General features: G+C 38.2%; 1 protein-coding gene across 1 annotated transcript in view; it reads left to right on the plus strand.

The window, feature by feature from the left end:
* F8 (coagulation factor VIII) overlaps positions 1-18,853 on the plus strand; it is a 121,091-nt gene that overhangs the window by 26,477 nt on the left and 75,761 nt on the right. Inside the window, exons 6-10 of the mRNA XM_007467355.1 lie at positions 2,137-2,238; positions 4,084-4,305; positions 5,040-5,295; positions 5,591-5,762; positions 15,400-15,493. Of these exons, the coding sequence (XP_007467417.1) occupies positions 2,137-2,238; positions 4,084-4,305; positions 5,040-5,295; positions 5,591-5,762; positions 15,400-15,493 (846 nt within the window). The remainder of the gene's footprint in view (positions 1-2,136; positions 2,239-4,083; positions 4,306-5,039; positions 5,296-5,590; positions 5,763-15,399; positions 15,494-18,853) is intronic.

Raw genomic sequence — 18,853 nt, forward strand, 5'->3', positions numbered from 1 at the left:
GCGTCGTGGGCAGCTTCTGCTCCCAGCGGCGGAGCTGCCGTGTCGGGGCAGCCATTTTGCACCACGAGCTCTGGTCTGAAGGGCTAGGGGCAAGGCCTCTACCCCCGACAAAGTTTCATGTATGTAATTTTGTTTTGTTTGCTTGTTTGTTAGTTTTGGTTAAACGTGGGAGACATTTATTTACTTTCCCACATCGCCAATCATGGTTACGAGTGGCTAAGGTTTCTATCTCCTCAGGAAAACACAGCCCAATTGAGTGACTATCACATCCTTTGGAAAATTTCAATCTTTGGTCACAGCATTTAAGAGCTCCTGGTTTTGGTCCCACAAGCCCTTTTTGAAGTGACTTATTGCTTTACTTTCTAAATGCCCCCTGTTATCTTTTAAAGAAATTTTTACTAAAAATCATATATTTAAGGAGTACAACATGATGATTTTAGATAAACAGATATAGATAGAGAAATGATTACTACAGTCAAACTAACATATCTCCTCGCAGAGTTATTTCTTGTGTGTGGTGAGAGCACCTGAAATCTACTCCCTTAGCATATTTCCAGTGTTCAATGTAGTGTGATTACATAGTCATCACGCTGCACATTAGATCCCCAGAACCTGTTCATCTTAAAACCGAAAGCTTGTACCATTTGACCAACATTTCCCCATTTCCCCAGACCCTGGCAGCCCCCCTTGTGTTCTATGTTTCTATGAGTATACTTTTTCTTATCTTCATCTCTTACTTTTAAGTAACTTGGGCAAGTTACTTAACCCCTCTGTGTCTCAGTTTTATCCAGTTAAAAAGTAAAATAAGTACTTTTTCCTAGGATGGTTGTAAGGATTAAGTGGGTGATTTCTTCCTCGTCGCCGTCATGATCACCTTCTGAAGTGAGACCCCCCCCATCGTCTCTTTCCTGACTTGTCTCCTTGTCTTTTTGTGCCCCCTGACACTTCACGATTACTATAGCAGCCAAAGGGAGCTTACTGAAATGCGAATCTGATCTTGTCACCCCAGCCCTTAAAATCCTTCAATTTTACATCAAGGCAAAATGTAAACTTCTTAACACAATGATACATGACCTAGTCTGACGACCTGTCTAGCCTCATTGTGCTTCTCTTCCTGCCTCACCATTCATCACTGTTCAAGTTGCAGCCACACTGAACACATTTTGTGTAACACCCAAAACATGCCATGCTTTTTCTTGTATCCGGACCTTTGCTTATGCTGTTTCTTCTGCCTGGAAAGCCTGTCTCCAGCTTCACACCAAGTTTCTCCTCCTTCTGGTCCAGGTTAGATGCCTCTTTATATATCTCCACAGCACCTTGAGCTTCCTCCTTATGACACTAAATCATCATTGCTGGCTTTATTTAATATTTATCTTCTTTGACCTCGTAATCCTTTCTCTTCAGGCAAAGTGAGGTTCCTTCTCCTCTCTGCTCCCATAATATCCTGTCCTTATCTCTCTTACATCACTCTTCACTCTGTATTATAGTTGTCTGCTTCTCTGTCTATTCGAGCTAAATTGTAAGCGCCTAGAAGGTAGAGGCTGTGTCTTCTTTGTCATCAGTGCCTAGTGCTCAGTAGTGTTCAGTAGATATGTTTAACTGAATGAACAAATGAGTGGATCAAGGGATATATGAACTTATGAGAGTTCCCCAAAAGCTGGGTGCCTCAGAAAGTTTCAGTCCTTTGCACAAGAAGCTGCTAATAATAGTATTTATAGTGCCTTTCACTCTTGTTAATTTCAGGGACGAGGTTTGAAAGCTTTCGGGTTCTTGGGCTTTCATTATTGCAAACTGGATGAAGCAGTTAGGACAGGGACAGGTACTGGCAGCCTTTTCCTAGGATGCTTGTCATGTGCCTCCTTTTAAATAAGTCAGCTAATGAATACAATGAAATCATCATGGTGCAAATTAACCAGTATTCTCCCTTCCACTAGTTATCATCTGTCATTATTCCTTTCCAAGTAGTGTCATGGATAAATATAGGGAGAGATCATTACTTTGAGCGAGAAATATCTGCCTTTTGGTAACTGTCTTCTCCCTTTTTCTTGCTGACTTTGAGGGCAAATCATCTGTGCCTACTGTGCTGACATGAGACAGACACTTAGCTGGCCCTCTATTCGCATCCTCTCTCAACAGGGAAAAGTTGGCACTCAGGAAAAAATGAGTCCTTGACACAGGCTGTGGATCCTGCATCTGCAATGCACACAATCAATGGCTATATAAACAGGTCTCTGCCAGGTATGTACAGCCTGCTCAAGAATTCTCAAGATCTTCTGCATTCACCACAGAGCTCTCTTCTCCAGTTCTCCTCAGTTATCTAAAAATTAAGGTTTCTTTTGCTTAAATGTAAATGGGCATCCAAGGATGAACAGATATTTAGGGAAAGCCTGAAACACGAAGAGAATATGCAAAGATAAAGCAAAGCAGTATGCCTTGCCTTATCATCCCTTCCATCTGGATGTTCCTGAGTTACATCCTTTTATAATAAATATAATAAACAGGTTTCTAGTAAGTAAAAAAAGTAATAATAGGATTATATGAAAAAGAAACGATAAAAACAAGAATATGCTCACAAAATTAGGAATATGATTGTCAAAATACAAACTTAATAGAAAGTGGTATAAAGCAAATCTCCCAGAAAGCAAAACAAAAAGAGATTGAGAAAGCAAATCTCCCAGAAAGCAAAAGAAAAAGAGATTTTTAAAATCAAAGAAATGATAGAATGAAGTGTTAAAAAAAGAAAAGAGTTGAGTCTTTATATAAAAATTTCCCAGCAGGATAAATAAAAAAGTATCCCCACACAAAATTAGGTTTGTGGAATTTCAAAGAACAAAGAGAAGATATATAAGCTTCCCTGGGAGAAACAGGTCACATACAAAGGCATGAGAATTAGACTGGCAATATAATAAACCAATACCTTAAAAGTTCTAAAGGAAAAGTTATTTTCAACCTAGAATTCATAGCCAAACTATAACTTAACTTTGGGGGAAGAATAAAGACATTTTCAGAAATGGTAGCCCTTAGAAGCCACTGAATATGTGCTACAATAAAACTAGAGAGTAAACCAAGAAAGAGGAAGTTGGAAAATTCAGACACCCAAGAAAATAATGAAGGACGAGGAAGGATATTTTCTTAACTCTTTTCTATATTTTTCAAGAATTCTATAATTAACATGCATCATTTCAGAATTAGAAAAGAAATTAACTTTCAAAACATGCAAGTCCCTGCTCTCACATATCAAGTTAATTAACCTCTCTGGGCATCAGTTTCCTCGCCTCTAAGTGAGGGATGATGACTATAGTTTCTACATTCGTAGGGTTATTGGGAGTTAAAACTTGTAAAATGCTTTGGACAATGCTTGATGTTACACGAGTGCTCAGTAAACATTACTGTTATTAATTATGTTGCCATCATTGGCGTTAGATTGGATGTGAGAAGTGAGAGTGGGGACAAGAATAACTCTCACTTGCATAATTGAATTCAGGATGGTACCACTCATTCACTGAAATAAAGAAGTCTGGAATAAGATGAGGTGATAAAGATTGAAAATTTGCTTTTGTACCTGTGGGTTTTATGAGATATCCAGGTGAAGATATTGAGAAGGTATCAGTCTGTATCAGTCTGGAGTTAATACCATGAGAATGAATGATATTATTCAGGGAGAAAATTTGATTAACAAGAGAATAAGGCCTAGGGATGAGCCCTGGGGTGGTCCGTCATTTAATGGATGGGTAAAGAAGGAGCAGCCACAAAATGAGACAGAAGAAGGAGCAGTCTAAGCCTTAGGGGAACAAAACTCTGTTGAAACAGAGGCCAGGGGAGGAGAGAATTTCAAGAAGAAATGAATGGTCAACAGATGCAGATGAAGACTGAAAAATACCCATTGGATTTAGCAGCATGATAGTCATTGATGAGTTTGGCAAGAGCTGTTAGTTTGACAGTACCCCAGTGTCCTTGGAAAGTTTGGTTCCAAGTCAAGATAATAAAATTTGTAAGGACAATTTGTTCATCCTATCCTAGAAAGTGTTTTCCATTTCAAATTCTCTACTTCTTGCTTATAGCTGTGTTATTCTTACTTTACAGGTCTGATTGGATGTCATAAGAAATCAGTCTATTGGCATGTGATTGGGATGGGCACCACCCCTGAAGTACACTCAGTTTTCCTTGAAGGCCACACGTTTCTTGTGAGGAACCATCGCCAGGCTTCTTTGGAGATCTCACCAATAACATTCCTTACTGCTCAGACACTCCTGATGGACCTTGGCCAGTTTCTACTGTTTTGTCATATCTCTTCCCACCAACATGGTAATATCTGTGGATCTTTAAAATGAGTATTATAAATATCCAGCTCTTCTTTTAATGGAATTTACTGTCCACTGTCCAGTATAGGATTATGTTAGTTAGACCTCAACTGAGATTCCCTAGTTGCCAGTTTTCAGAGCAAATATTTCACCTTGCGTATAAGAGGGCTTGATTATTAGTAGTACTTGTGAATGTACTGGTGAATCTACCTGTGATATAGGGAGGGGAAAATGAGGTGGCAAGAGTGAGGAGGACAGTGTATCATTGTTTTCCCAGCCTGATCACGTTAAATAGGCTTCAGTACTATGGAGAGAGGGATTTTGGGTCATAGCTGAAGAGATGTTTTATGAGAAATTTAGGGAAAAGGAAAAAAAGTGCACTGTCTAGGTTGTAATCATAAGGGCTCCAGGATATCGGTAGTGATGCCCAGAGCATTATATAGCAAATACAAATGGATATTCTGAGCGAATGAGTGAGTCTTGAAAAGGGGGTAAAACATATATTGGAGGAGAGTGAGGCAGAAGGGAAACGGTGAGTGCAAAGACCACAGGAAGAAAGCAGAAAGCACCAGATAATGGGGAAGGTAATACATATAGGACAATGGCAAGAAAGGGTATTGGTGTGGAGAAGGGAACACTTAAGAGAAGGCCTTGAAGACCTAACAAGAAAGAAAACAGTCGTAAGAGTTAAGGCAAGAAAGGCTCATTGGAACCTGACATTCGTTTGTCTGACTCCAGATGGTATGGAAGCTTATGTCACAGTAGACAGCTGCCCAGAAGAACCCCACAAATGGATGAAAAGTAATGAAGAAGAAGATTATGATGATGTTTATGACTCTGACATGGATGTGGTCAGATTTGATGGTGACAGCGCTCCTCCCTTTATCCAAATCCGCTCAGTTGCGAAGAAGCATCCTAAAACCTGGGTCCACTACGTTGCTGCTGAAGAGGACGACTGGGACTATGCTCCCTCAGTCCTTACCTCCAATGACAGGCAAGTACCTTTTGACTCTTGGTGCTATCTCTTCCCCACAATCAAAAATTCTTCCCAGTTATTCAAAACAACAAATCCTTAAGCCATGTTTAAGGTTAGGTACAGGTATAGAATCAAATGGCAAGGGCATTAATATGTTTGGTAAATTAGCATAGCTAAACATCAGGGATGCTTATATTTTTCTCACTCCTTTCCTTGATTAAATCATATGAGCTATTTTAGAGTGGATTTTAGCAACCTGTCCTTTACCTAGAACTCTCCATTCCAACCTCTCATCTTTTTGTGTCTCACACAGAAGTTTTAAAAGTCTGTATTTGAACAATGGTCCTCAGCGGATTGGTAGGAAGTACAAAAAAGTCCGATTTATAGCTTACACAGATGAAACCTTTAAGACTCGTGAAGCTATTCAGTATGAATCAGGAATCCTGGGACCTTTACTTTATGGAGAAGTTGGAGACACACTTTTGGTAAGTTGAGGAAAAGATATAAGGTTGGGTAAGAAGACAAAGTCTGGAGGGTTTTGAGTTTTTTAAACCTTCATAATTCAGCCTTGTCTCCAATGGGCAGGATCTTTTAAAAATTATAAACGTTACGCAAATGTGGATTATAAATTTGTTTTAAAATATTATAGAACAAAATATTTAATGCCACCCATTAAACCTGACACTCCTTTGAAATACTCATTGCTTAGACTTTCATACACATCCTTCTACAACTTTTAGAAGGATTTTACATTTGACTTGTAAGGAAAAGAACAAGAAGAATATGTGACAGACAGTAGATATAGCCCACAAAGCCTAGGGCATTTACTGTCTGTCCCTTTCCAGAAAATGTTTCCTGACCCTTGATATAGCATATTAACAATACTTATGCTTCAAATAACAGTGGCTTTAAAAAATAGGGAGTTATGTTTTCACAATCGACTTAGAGATAGATGGCATGTCAACCGTAAGAAAATGCACAACCTAAAAGTTGAGAGTTATGTTTTATTTGGCGGACATTCTTAGGACTTCAAGCCCAGGAGACAGCGTCTCAAGTAACCCTGAGAGAACTGCTCCAAGGAGGCAAGTGGGGAGCCAGGGTATATAGGAGTTTTGCAACAAATGGCAGGTAGTAGGAACAAAAGATTACTGTTAATTAAAGAAAACCAGGTATCCCGAGTTAAGGAATTTAGTACTTTTCTATGTATGGGAAGATGCAAGAGTCTGGGCTTATTGAAATCATTCCTTTGAACTGCACCTCAGCTATCTGGAGCCAGTATCCTGTGCTTTCTCATCCTGCTGTTTCCTTAAGCTGCACCATTGGGTGTGGCTGCAGTCTGATGACTGCTAGACAGCCAGGCATTCTTTGTTTCCTCTCCTGAGTTACCTCAGGGCTCACTGATGGCTGCGACATCCTTTGTTTACTGATAGGGCAGGCAGGTTTTAACATGGCTGTATTTTGCTTATATATTTGTAAAAGGTTTTATGCATTATAAATATTAACACATTGTTATTTGTCTTTCAAATATTTTTCTCAGTCTGTCACTTGTACTTTAACTCCTTTGTGATGTCTTTTGTCCTATAAAAATTTTCAGTCTTTATGTAGTCAAGATCTTTTCTCAGTCTTTAAATTTATATTTTTCTGGATATTTTTCATTTATGTTTTCTGCCTAGGAACACCTTCACTACCTCTAAGAGATTATAAATATGGTCTACTATATTTTATTCTTTTACATTTACAGTTTTAGTTTTACAAAAAGCATTTTAATTGCTCTGGAAGTTACTTTTGGGTATAGAGCATCCTGTCAAATAGGGATTTCCCCAAGTGACAGCCAATTGGTCCAATCACTCCTTTCTTCACTAATTTTAAAATGCCTTTTTTATTATATACTAAAATGATAAAATCTGTTCTGTTTAACTGATCTGTTACCACACTGTTTTAATGACTGCAACCTTGTGATATGTTTTGATATTTGTAGGGCATGTCTACTTTCATTTTAATTCTTTAAAATTTTAATTAACTATTAATGTACAGTTTTTCTTCATGAATTTTATTTACCTGTTTTTGAATTAGCCAGTACAAATAACTCAAAAGGCAAAAAAGATTATGCAAGAAAAAGCAAGCTTTCCTTCCTCCCAAACTTCCAGTCCCATAGTCTGACCAGCTATCATTGCTCTCAGTTTTTTATATTCCCTTTCAGAAACAGTATATACATATACAAGTGTATGTACACATATTTCACACAAAAATAGAAGCACTATGTAGATTTTAACAATATATCTTGGATATCATTTCATATCAATATATGTAGGTCTACCTCATTCTTTCATGTTCGTAAGTTATGCTCTTATATATGCTGAATCCTATAAGGCTTTTCTGTTAATGTGAGAATTTGAGGACTATTTTTTACTTTTTATACAGAAATTATCAAACATACCCAGAAGTAGAGAGAATAGTGAAATAAACTTCTTTGAACCCATCACTCAGCTTCAACAGTTACCAACAAATGGCTAACCTCATTTTGTCTATAAACCAACTAGGCCTAACAGACATCTACAGACCAGGCCACCCAACTCCAGTAGAATACATATTCTTCTCAAATGCACAAGAAACATTCTCCAGGATAGATTATACATTAGGCCACAAACCAAGTCTCAAAAATTTTAAAGAAAACTATAGTTCAAAATTCCTTGTGAATATAGATGCAAGAATCCTCCACGTTATTAAGCCAAATCTAGCAACATTTTTAAAAGATCATACACTATAATCAAGTGAGATTTATCTCAGGAATGTAGGGATGGTTCAACATATGAAAATTAATGCAATACAACATATTACTTGAATAAAGAACAAAAGCACATGATCATGTAATACGTGAAGAAAAAGGACTTGACAAAATGCATTACCCGTTCGTGATAGAAAAAACTCAATGAACTAGCAACACAATGCAAGGTCCTTAACTTGAAGAACATCTAAGAAAAACTTATAATAATACGCTGAAAGACTAAATGTTTTCCCCCTGAGATTAGGAACAAGTTAAGATGTCACTCTTGGCGGGGTGGGGGCAGGGGCGGCAGCTCCGGGGGCGCCGAGGCCCCGCTCGCCCCATCACGCCGTTGCTGCCCAGACGCTGCGGGCCCCCCACCCACCCGTCCACCCTGCTGCACCTGCGGAGACTCGGGAAAGGGCCGGGTGGGCACGGGGCAGTCTCCACGTCTTCGAATCTGCCCTTTCAGTTGTTTTCTTGACGTGACCTTAAGTCACCCAGAACTAACTGGGACGCCTCGTCCAGCGGTCGAAGGGGAACCGGAGGGTCTCTCTACCTGACCGAAATGGTAACCTGGCAGCAGGGGAAACTGGCGAGAGGTTCTAGAAGTCGCCTGAGAACTTTGTGCCATCAGCAGCTCCTGCCTAAAATCGTCGAGGGCTGCTAAAATCGTCTTTAGGAAGGCTGGCAGCCAAGTTTGACACCCCAGCGTTCCATACAAGGATAGACGGTGACTTGGGAGGTAATTTCCACATCCTGCTATTTGTGTTCAGGGTCGAGGCTTATGGACGACACGAAGGGAAGACAAGGGAAGGACGATGGATGCGAACACGTCCACGGAAGCATCGCCCCAGCTCTGAACTGGGTCGGCCTACTGCTGGCATCGCAGCAAAGGGTCAAGGCCAGGCCAGGCCCGCAGAGGGTGCCTCCTAACTTCACTGTTGACCCCAAGTGCAGACTGTCCTACAAACAGGTTAGAAAGGATGACTTGGGTTCCTAGTCATTAGAAGTTTTTTGAGGTTTCTGTTTAAAATTTTAAAAGAGATTTAGAAACACTAGGCATATTTTGGAGGGAAAGCAGATGAAAGAAAAGCGTTTTCCTTCTGTGTGAAAAAATAAAGGTATGGCTTATACTAGGTGGGCGTTCCCACCTACAAGGGTCAAATTCAGAATAAAATTGAAGAGTGTTTGAAAATCAACTCAATCAATGCCAAGTATGGAGGATGCAAAAATGAACTGAAAAGTGGCTTTTTTCATAAGAAGTTTACAATTTAGTAAGGAAAAAAGAGAACAGGACTTGTGGAGAGAACATATTTCAAGAAGAGTGAATGCGATATGTAGTCTGGTTTGGCAAGAAAATAATGCTGCTGTAGAAGGGCATGGTGAGTGATGAGCTCCATGGATGCGGTTAAAGATGTTGTGAAAGGCCCTACATACTCAGCTGGTTTTGAACACAATTGAACAGATGAGGAACCTTTGATAAGAAAATAAAGGAGTGTGGACTTCCCTGGTGGCACAGTGGTTAAGAATCCACCTGCCAATGCCGGGGACACGGGTTCGAGCCTGGTCCAGGAAGATCCCACATGCCACGGAGCAACTAAGCCCGTGCGCCACAACTACTGAGCTTACACGCGGCAACTACTGAAGCCCGCGTGCCTAGAGCCCGTGCTCTGCAACAAGAGAAGCCACCACAATGAGAAGCCCGCGCACCGCAACAAAGAGTAACCCCCACTCGCCGCAACTCGAGAAAGCCCAGGCACAGCAATGAAGACCCAACGCAGCCCAAAATAAATTAATTAATAACTTTAAAAAAATAAGAAATAACAGATAAGTTATGCCAAGGTCCATAGAATTATGTCATCTGCCTGAACCAAAATCTGTCCACACATCTTAAAAAGAAAAACCATGAGGTGTACAAGGAGTACAAATAAAGTTACACATGATTCATACAATACTAGGAAATGGAGGGTACCACAAACATCAAATTACCAGAAAATTGGTAAGTAGCAAACTCCAGCAAGAGCAACCTTCCTCCACTGCTGCAAGACTCTAGACTGATACTGGAGTTAGAAGAAAAGGCTTCGATTTTATTTTTGTATTGCAATATAGTTGATATACAATATTATGTTATTTTTAGCTGTGCTACATAGTTATTTGATATTTGCATACATTATGAAATGTTCACCACAGTAAGTCTAGTAACCATCTGTCTCCATACAGATTTATTGCAATATTATTACTTAGGCTGAATATGACATCTCCATGGCATGTTTCTTATTTAAGTGGAGGTTTGTACCTCTTAACCCCCTTCACCTATTTTGCCCTTCCACCACCCTCCCCTCTGACAACCATTGGCTTGTTTTCTGTATCTGTGAGTCTGTTTTGTTTGTTTTGTATTTTAGATTCAACATATAAGTGAGATCATAAAGTAAAAAAAAAAAAGGACGTCCACTCTTGTTACTTTTATTTAATACTGAACTGGAAGCCAATGCAATAAGGCAAAAAAAAAAAAAAGGAATTAGAGGTATTTGGATTGGAAAGAAAGAAATAATACTGTGTTTATTTGCTGATGATATGATCTTTTATGCAGAAAATCCTAAGGCATCTACTAAAAAGCTATTAGAACTAATAAACAAGTACAGCAAGTTTGCAAGATTCAAGATCAATACTAAAAAATAAGTTGTATTTCTATACACTTCAATGAAAAATCTGCAAATGAAATTAAGAAAACAGTTTCATTCATGATAACATAAAAAAAGAATGAAATAACTCGGGAAAAATGTAACAAAAAAGGTGCAACACTTGTACAGTGAAAACAACTAATTGTTACTGAGATAATTTTTTAAATATCTAAATAAATGGAAAAACATATATTTATGGATTGGAAGAGTCACTTACTGTTAAGACTCTTCCAAATTTGTCTATAGATACAAATTGAATCCCTATCAAAATCCCAACTGCCTTTTTTGCAGAAATTGACAAGCTGATCCTAAAATACAGATGGAATTGCATAGGACCCTTAATATACAAATGAATCTTGGGGGAAAACAAACAACAAAGTTTGAGGACTCACACATCAACTTCAAAAATTACCACAAACTATAGTAATCATGACAGTTTGGTACTGGCATAAGGATAGATATATAGATCAATGGAAAACAATTGAGAGTCCAGAAATAAACCTACATATCTATGAACACTTGACTTATTTTTTTAATTGAAGTATAGTTGATTTACAGTATTATGTTAGTTTCAAGTGTACAGCATGGTGATTCTGTATTTTTGCAGATTATACTCCATTATAGGTTATTATAAATATTGGGTATAATTCCCTGTGCTATACAGTATATCCTTGTTGCTTATCTATTTTATGTATAGTAGTTCGTATCTGTTAATCCCATACTCCTAATCTGACACCCCCCCGTTTTCCCTTTGGTAACTATAGGTTCCTTTTCTATGTCTGTGTGTCTGTTTCTGTTTTGTAAATAAGCTCATTTGTATCATTTTTTTAGATGCCACATGTAAGTGATATCGCATGAAATTAGTCTCTCTTTGACTGACTTTACTTAGTATGATAATTTCTAGGTCCATCCATGTTGCTGCAAATGGCATTATTTTGTTCTTTTTTATGGCTGAGTAGTATTCCATTGTATATATATACCATGTCTTCTTTATCCATTCATCTGTAGATGGACATTTAGGTTGCTTCCATGTCTTGGCTATTGTAAATGGTGCTGCTATGAACATAGGGGTGCATGTATCTATCTTTTAGAATTAGAGTTTTCATCTTTTCTGGATATATGCCTAGGAGTGGAATTGCTGGATCATATGGTAGCTCTATTTTTAGTTTTTTCAAAGGAACCTCCATACTGTTTTCCACAGTGACTGCAACAATTTATATTCCCACCAGCAGTGTAGGAGGTGAACACTTGACTTTTCACAAATGTCCTAAGACCAATCAATGGGGAAAGAATAGTATTTTTAACAAATAGTACTGGGACAACTGGATACCCACATGAAAAAGAAAGACGTTTGACCCCTTCCTTATACCATACACAAATTGAAGGTGGATCAAAGATATAAATGTTAGAGCTAAAACTAAAACCCTTAGAAGAATATACAGGAGTAAATCTTTGTGACCTTGGATTATACAATGGTTTCTTAGATATGACATCAAAAGCAACAAGCAACAAAAGATAAAATAGATTGGACTTCATCACAATTAAAAACTTTTGTGCCTCAAAGGATACCAGTCAGAAAGTGAAAAGACAACCCATGGAATGGGAGAAAATAATTGTAAATCATATATCTGATGAGGGAATAGTATCCAGAATTTATAAAGGACTCTTACAACTCAATAATAAAAAGGCAAATAGGGACTTCCCTGGTGGTCCAGTGGGTAAGACTCCGTGCTCCCAATACAGGGGGCCTGGGTTCGAACCCTGGTCGGGGAAGTAGATCCCGCATGCATGCCACAACTAAGTAGTCCGCATGCCACAACTAAAGATCCCGCATGCCGCAATGAATATCCCACGTGCCGCAACTAAGACCTGGCACAGCCAAAACAAACAAATAAATAAATAAATGTTTTAAAAATAAATTAAAAAGGCAAATAATCCAACTGAAAAATAAGCAAAGGATTTGTATAGACATTTCTCCAGGGATGATATATAAAGGAGTGACCAATAAGCACATGAAAAGATGCTGAACATTATTAGCTATTGGGGAAATGCAAATCAAAATCGCAATGAGATACCATTTCACACCCACTAAAATAGCTATAATCAACAAGGCAGATAGTAACAAGCATTGGTGAGGTTGCAGAGAAATTGGAAGCTTCATAAACTACTGATGGGAATGTAAAAATCTGCAGCCACTTTGGAAAACAGTTTGTCCATTCCTCAGAATGTTAAAAATGGAATTACCATGTGATCCAGCAATTTCTTCTATATACTCAAGAGAAAGGAAAACATAGGTCCACACAAAGACTTGTATGTGAATGTTCATAGCAGCACTATTCATAATAGCCCCAAATTGGAAGCCATTCAAATGTTCACCAATTGGTGAATGAATAAACAAAATGTAGTGTACCCATATAATTGGAACACTAGTCAGCAATTAAAAGAAATGAACTACTCATACATGATACAACATGGATAAAACTCAAAACATTATGATAAGTTAAAGAAGCGAAGCAAAAAAGGCGTATTACATGATTTAATTTATGTGAAATATCTAAAAATGGCCAATTTATAAAGCAGAAAGCGTATTAGCAGCTCAGGACTCCAACTGTGTGTGTTCCACTAAACCAGTCAGAAAGTGCCTCACCTTTAATGACCCAGCATCAGAAATCACACAGCATTTCATGGCATAATCTGAGTAAAAGCAGTCAAAGCCCACCCAGAATCAAGGAGAGGGAAACGTTGGCCTACCTCTTGTTGGGAGGAGTGTCAAAGAATTTGGGAACCATGTTTTAAAACTGCCACATAAATTGACAGCTTACTTCTCAAAAGCAACAAAGGAAGCCAGAAGACAATGAAATTATGTCTTTAATGTGTTGAAAGAAAATCACTATCAACCTAGCAAGAATTACCATTTTATTGGCAATTTATACCAATATTCAAGGAATATATAATTTTATATTAAAATTTTAAATGTAGAGTATAAGAAAAAAGTAAAGACCCACCAGTTCTTTATTAGGCTAGCATAACCTTAGTTGTAAACCTGAGCAGGACAGTATGAGAAAGGAAAATTAAAATTACAGACCAATTGCATTATAAACATGGATTCAAAAAATCCTAAACAAAAATTAATAAACCCAATGGAGCAAAATATTAAAAAGATAATACATTATGACCTGGTTGATTTATCGGAGTACTAGATGAATTTAACATTAGAAAATCAAACATGGTAATCCACCATATTAACACATAAAAGGGTAAAATATAATTTGAAAATCTCAATAGTTTCATACAAATATTTATCAAAATTCAACATCCATCCATAATAAAAAGTCATAGGAAATTGAGATCACAAGGGGCATCCTTATCCTGATAAAGATCTGAAGAAAATCTATAGGCACCAGTCATACTTGGTGGTGAAACTCAGAAATCCTTCTGTTTAAGATCAGATCAGGACAAGAAACAGTTAACAAGTATCACAACCTCTATTTAATATTTTACTAGAAATCCTAGCCAGTATTCTTAGGAGAAAAAAGTTTTAAGATTGGAAATGAATAAACAAAACTGTTATTATTTGAAGATTAAGTAAGTGAATGACAGTGGGAGCTATATTTGTCATTGTTGAAGAGGGTAATTATAAATAAACAAAAAGGAAAGGCTAGAATAAATCATGTGATACTGGATTACAGTTGGGCACATTACTCTGCGTTCATGTTCGCCAAATATAGATACAGATGGATGCATACAGAAATAATTACATATGTATGTGTATGTTTAGGTTAGTATATTTCCTAGCGCTGTCCACTGAGAGGATCTAGAAGCAATGACATCCCAGTAGCAATGAGCACACCCAGATCTTGGTTTCTAATACCATTCCCTGATGAAAGGAACCAAGGCCATTTGGAGAATGGATGATTCTAGGGCTGGGCCAGGGAAAACATAAGATGAGCCTGGAGAATCTTGTGGTTCCAGAAAGTAAGAAAGTGCTCAAAAAATAAAAGGATGGGACAATGCTAAAGAAATACAGGAGCTTCTAACAGCCAAGGTGGAAGAATATGAGCAATAAAATAAATAACGTATAAAATAAATATCCACTGAGCCACCAGGGAGGCCCAGAAGTTGGTTTTTTATCCTCATATCATAGAACCTCAGACATAGAGCCCAGTTGATATGTTCAGGGTTCTTAATGCTGCTTCCATGTTATCACTCTCTTTTAAAGCTCGTGCAGTCAGACAACTCCAACTGCCACCCTTGCTTAATGCTGTAATCAGCAGTCCTCCTGGTCACGCCTGCGCATCCAGTGAAGATTTTATCACGTGAACCAGTTTTCCCTTCCACTGTTGGGGAATTCAGGGCCCAAATGGTGGGAAAGGCTGAGGGGAAGCAGTGCCCTCAGCAGACATCCAAATTTCAATTACTAATGTCAGAAGGTGCAAGGAATTCTTCCTGAAGTGATTAAAAGAATTTTAAATAAATGGAAAGGAACCTTTAGTGAGAAACCTAAGTAGCTGTCTGAGCAATTTTATGAAAAGAACAAACATTCTGAGCTTTATCTAGGCTCAAATCCCCATACTATAGATACAAGGCAGCTTTTGTTTTCTGGAGGTAGGCCACACTTTTCTTGTTGATCCTAATTGTCTTGTACCTAATCTTATATCTCATTTATACTTTCAGATTATATTTAAGAATAAAGCAAGCCGACCATATAACATCTACCCTCATGGAATCACTGATGTCAGTCCTTTGCACTCAGGAAGATTTCCAAAAGGTAAGTGTTACCTCAGTTTTATAGGTCTTCCTTACCTGTAGATACGGATGAGGGCACAGCCTCAGTAACAACTAAAATCATGCACATTTATCACCCCACCATCCTTATTTTCTTAAGTTTTATTTTATTTGAAAATATGTCTTTATTTTGCCTTCGCTTTTGAAGGATAATTTTGCTGGACATAGAATTCTCGGTTGAGAGAGTTTCTTTTTCCTTTTAGCACATTCAAAATATTGTTTTACTATCTTCTTGCCTTTATAATAGCTAAATTCTATTCAGTCATTCTTCCCCTGTATGTCATTTTTCTCTGGCTGTGATTTTCTTCATACTTATCTTACTTGGGGTTCACTGATCTTCCTGTGAGTCACAATATTTGTATTTTTGTTTTTAATAGCCAGGCCTTTGTCCCCAAATGAAGTAATAAGTTGCACTTCTACTAGTCATGTATGAAAATATAATTTCCCACATCCTTGATAGCTAGAAGATAATAGTCTTTTAAAATCCTGCTAATCTGGTGGGTGAAAAGTGGTATTTCATTGTTACTTTAATTTTACTTGGGGATGAATATTTATTTTATCAAAATAATACATGCTTAAAATATTGAAAGGCTGTAAGTTCCACTCCCTAGAGGCGTCCATTTTTAAGCATTTCTGTTTTAGATTTTTGGTAGTTATCTCTATAGCTCTAAAAAATCATTTATATGCTTCTCCTTTGTTTTTCAGCTTTAGACATTATATATTTATTTTGTGTTAAATGAGGATTTAGCATTGTGCTTCTTCCATTCCAGTTGTTTTAGACTTTTATCAGTGCTTTTAGTTCCTCAACTGGCTATCATTAGAATTTTTAAAAACATGCTAAATACCTACGTTTTATGTACATTAAGGTACTAACAACAGTTTCCCATTCCTTCTCCTCTATACTTCCATTTCCCCACTGCTGCCAGCTATACCTTTACTTTTATAAAACTAAAGTTGATAACATTTACATTTTGCACTGTAATTTCAAATAACTCCTTGCTTTTTCTATATATTTATTCTAAACTTTAAAAGTCAAAAAACCAGCATTTATATTATTTTAGTATGTTTCTTATTATAAGTATATGAGTTTACTGCAGAACTAGGTGATATGCTATGATTATTCTTTTGTCTACAGTTCCAATGATTTTACTGTTAAGGTCAAATGGATTATCCTTCTTTATTCTCTACCAGTAGTTCAAAATCATGGTAAATTTTAGTTTGCTTTATATTAGGACCATGCTGATCTTGGAATTTTTGTGTTTGTATTCCTGAAAAAAGACTTTTTTTTCTTTTTTGAAAATATTTTGTTGCAGTGTTTTGTTAATAAATTTATTTTATTTTTGGCTACGTTGGGTCTTTGTTGCTGCACGTGGGCCCCCTCTAGTTGTGGTGAGTGGGGGCTACTTCTCATTGCAGTGTCTTCTCTTGTTGCGGAGCATGGGCTCTATGTGCACAGGATTCAGTAGTTGTGGCTCGTGGGCTCAGTAGTTGTGGCTCGTGGGCTCTAGGTCGCAGGCCCAGCAGCTGCAGCACACAGGCTTAGGTGCTCCGCGGCATGTGGGATCTTCCCGGACCAGGGCTCAAACCTATGTCCCCCACATTGGCAGGTGGACTCCTAACCACTGCGCCATCAGGGAAGCCCCGACTTTCTTTTCTTTTATCAGGAGAAGAAATGTATGCCTTTTCATCATATCCCTTAGGTCTTCTGGCTTCTTAATCATGCTGTTTATTGGTATCTGATCCTTTTTTCTTCTAAAGATGTTCTTGTAGTTCACCAGCTTACTATTCTAATTTGGATTATATGCTTTCTAGGCCTGCTACAAAGCTGCCATCTTTGGATATTTTTTATTTGGACTTGTAGGCTAGTGCCATTACTGCTCCTATCTTGTACATTTCTGGTTTTTGATTTCTTTTGTTTTTCTGGAAGTATACCTTCAGTATACTTCTGAGTACATTTAGTATATAGGGGGGGAAACTTTATGAGTCCTTCAGTATTATATGATGTATAGATAGGCTGGTTATAAATAATTTTCAATCCACTGTTTTCTAATACTCATTGTTGCTGGTGAAAATTCTAATGCTAAATTGATTTGCAATTCCTTTATGGGAGAAGGGCAATGTAACAGAATTCTGGGGAGATATTGAATGTGTACCCTGAAATTTGGAGGCATACGCAAATACAATTCCTGGTAACTTGCTCTTTATGTGGAAAACTCTGAAGGCTTTACTGCTCATAACTAGCAGATAAGAAGAGAGGGTAAGAGTGGAGCAGTCTGCCCTTCTGCTGTTTGACCTGGCTAGGATGCATGAGTTTTCTCCGTAAAAAGTACATACTGTTGCAAGTAGCTGGCTTGCTCTCTTTTGAAGATACCTTGCCTAAGAAGGCAGCCTGACAGGGTGAGGGATGCCAGAAATAACAGGCTCTTGCATACATCACTAGACATAAGAAGAGCTGGGGAGGGAGGAGGGCTGCGGAAGGATAACTGAAGTAAGCACCTCTCATGTATACGGTGCTGAGGTCCTGAAGGTTACTCCAAGGAAACCATACATGTACCCTAAGAAAAGACCAGCATCTCAGCACCTGCCACACAGAAAGCATTGGTGACCAAACAGTTTAGTCAGAGAGAGAGTGCTCACACAGCAGGACCTACTAAGCAAAACTCTATTTGCCCTTTCCTCTAATACCCATCTACCCTCACTCCCTATTACGTTAACCCGGACCTATGGTTAGGGAATGGATATAGACTGGATCTTTAGGTATTAAACATATGCAAAAGTGAGTTTTAATTACTAAAATCAGACAGTTCTTGTCCTGAGGACCCTTTAGCCCAAGGGCAGATTTTAATTCTTGCTTCCATTCCTCACAGAGGCCAGATACCACAAGTCTTGATACCACATGTGAGTTAAAACTTCAGTGTGCAGTCTTTCAGCATCTATTCAGGCCACTCTGGCTTTGTTGTGTCTTTTTTTTTTTTTTGGCACTTGGGTTTTTTTCTTCTTTATACATTTTCAGTTATGTATTTAAAATGTTTAAAAATATTATTATCTATTATTTCTATTAGTGGGTAGACCTGCTCATTTCAACTCAAACTAACATGCTAGCAGAAATCTCCTGAACCTTTTTTTTTTTTTTGCGGTACGCGAGCCTCTCACTGCTGTGGCCTCTCCTGTTGCGGAGCACAGGCTCCGGGCGCGCAGGCTCAGCGGCCATGGCTCACGGGCCCGGCCGCTCCGCGGCACGTGGGATCTTCCCAGACCGGGGCACGAACCCGCGTCCCCTGCATCGGCAGGTGGACTCTCAACCACTGTGCCACCAGGGAAACCCTCCTGAACCTATTTTTTT

This window comes from Lipotes vexillifer, unplaced genomic scaffold, assembly GCF_000442215.2.
Source record: "Lipotes vexillifer unplaced genomic scaffold, Lipotes_vexillifer_v1.1 scaffold2385, whole genome shotgun sequence".
Classification (NCBI taxonomy): Eukaryota; Metazoa; Chordata; class Mammalia; order Artiodactyla; family Lipotidae; genus Lipotes; species Lipotes vexillifer.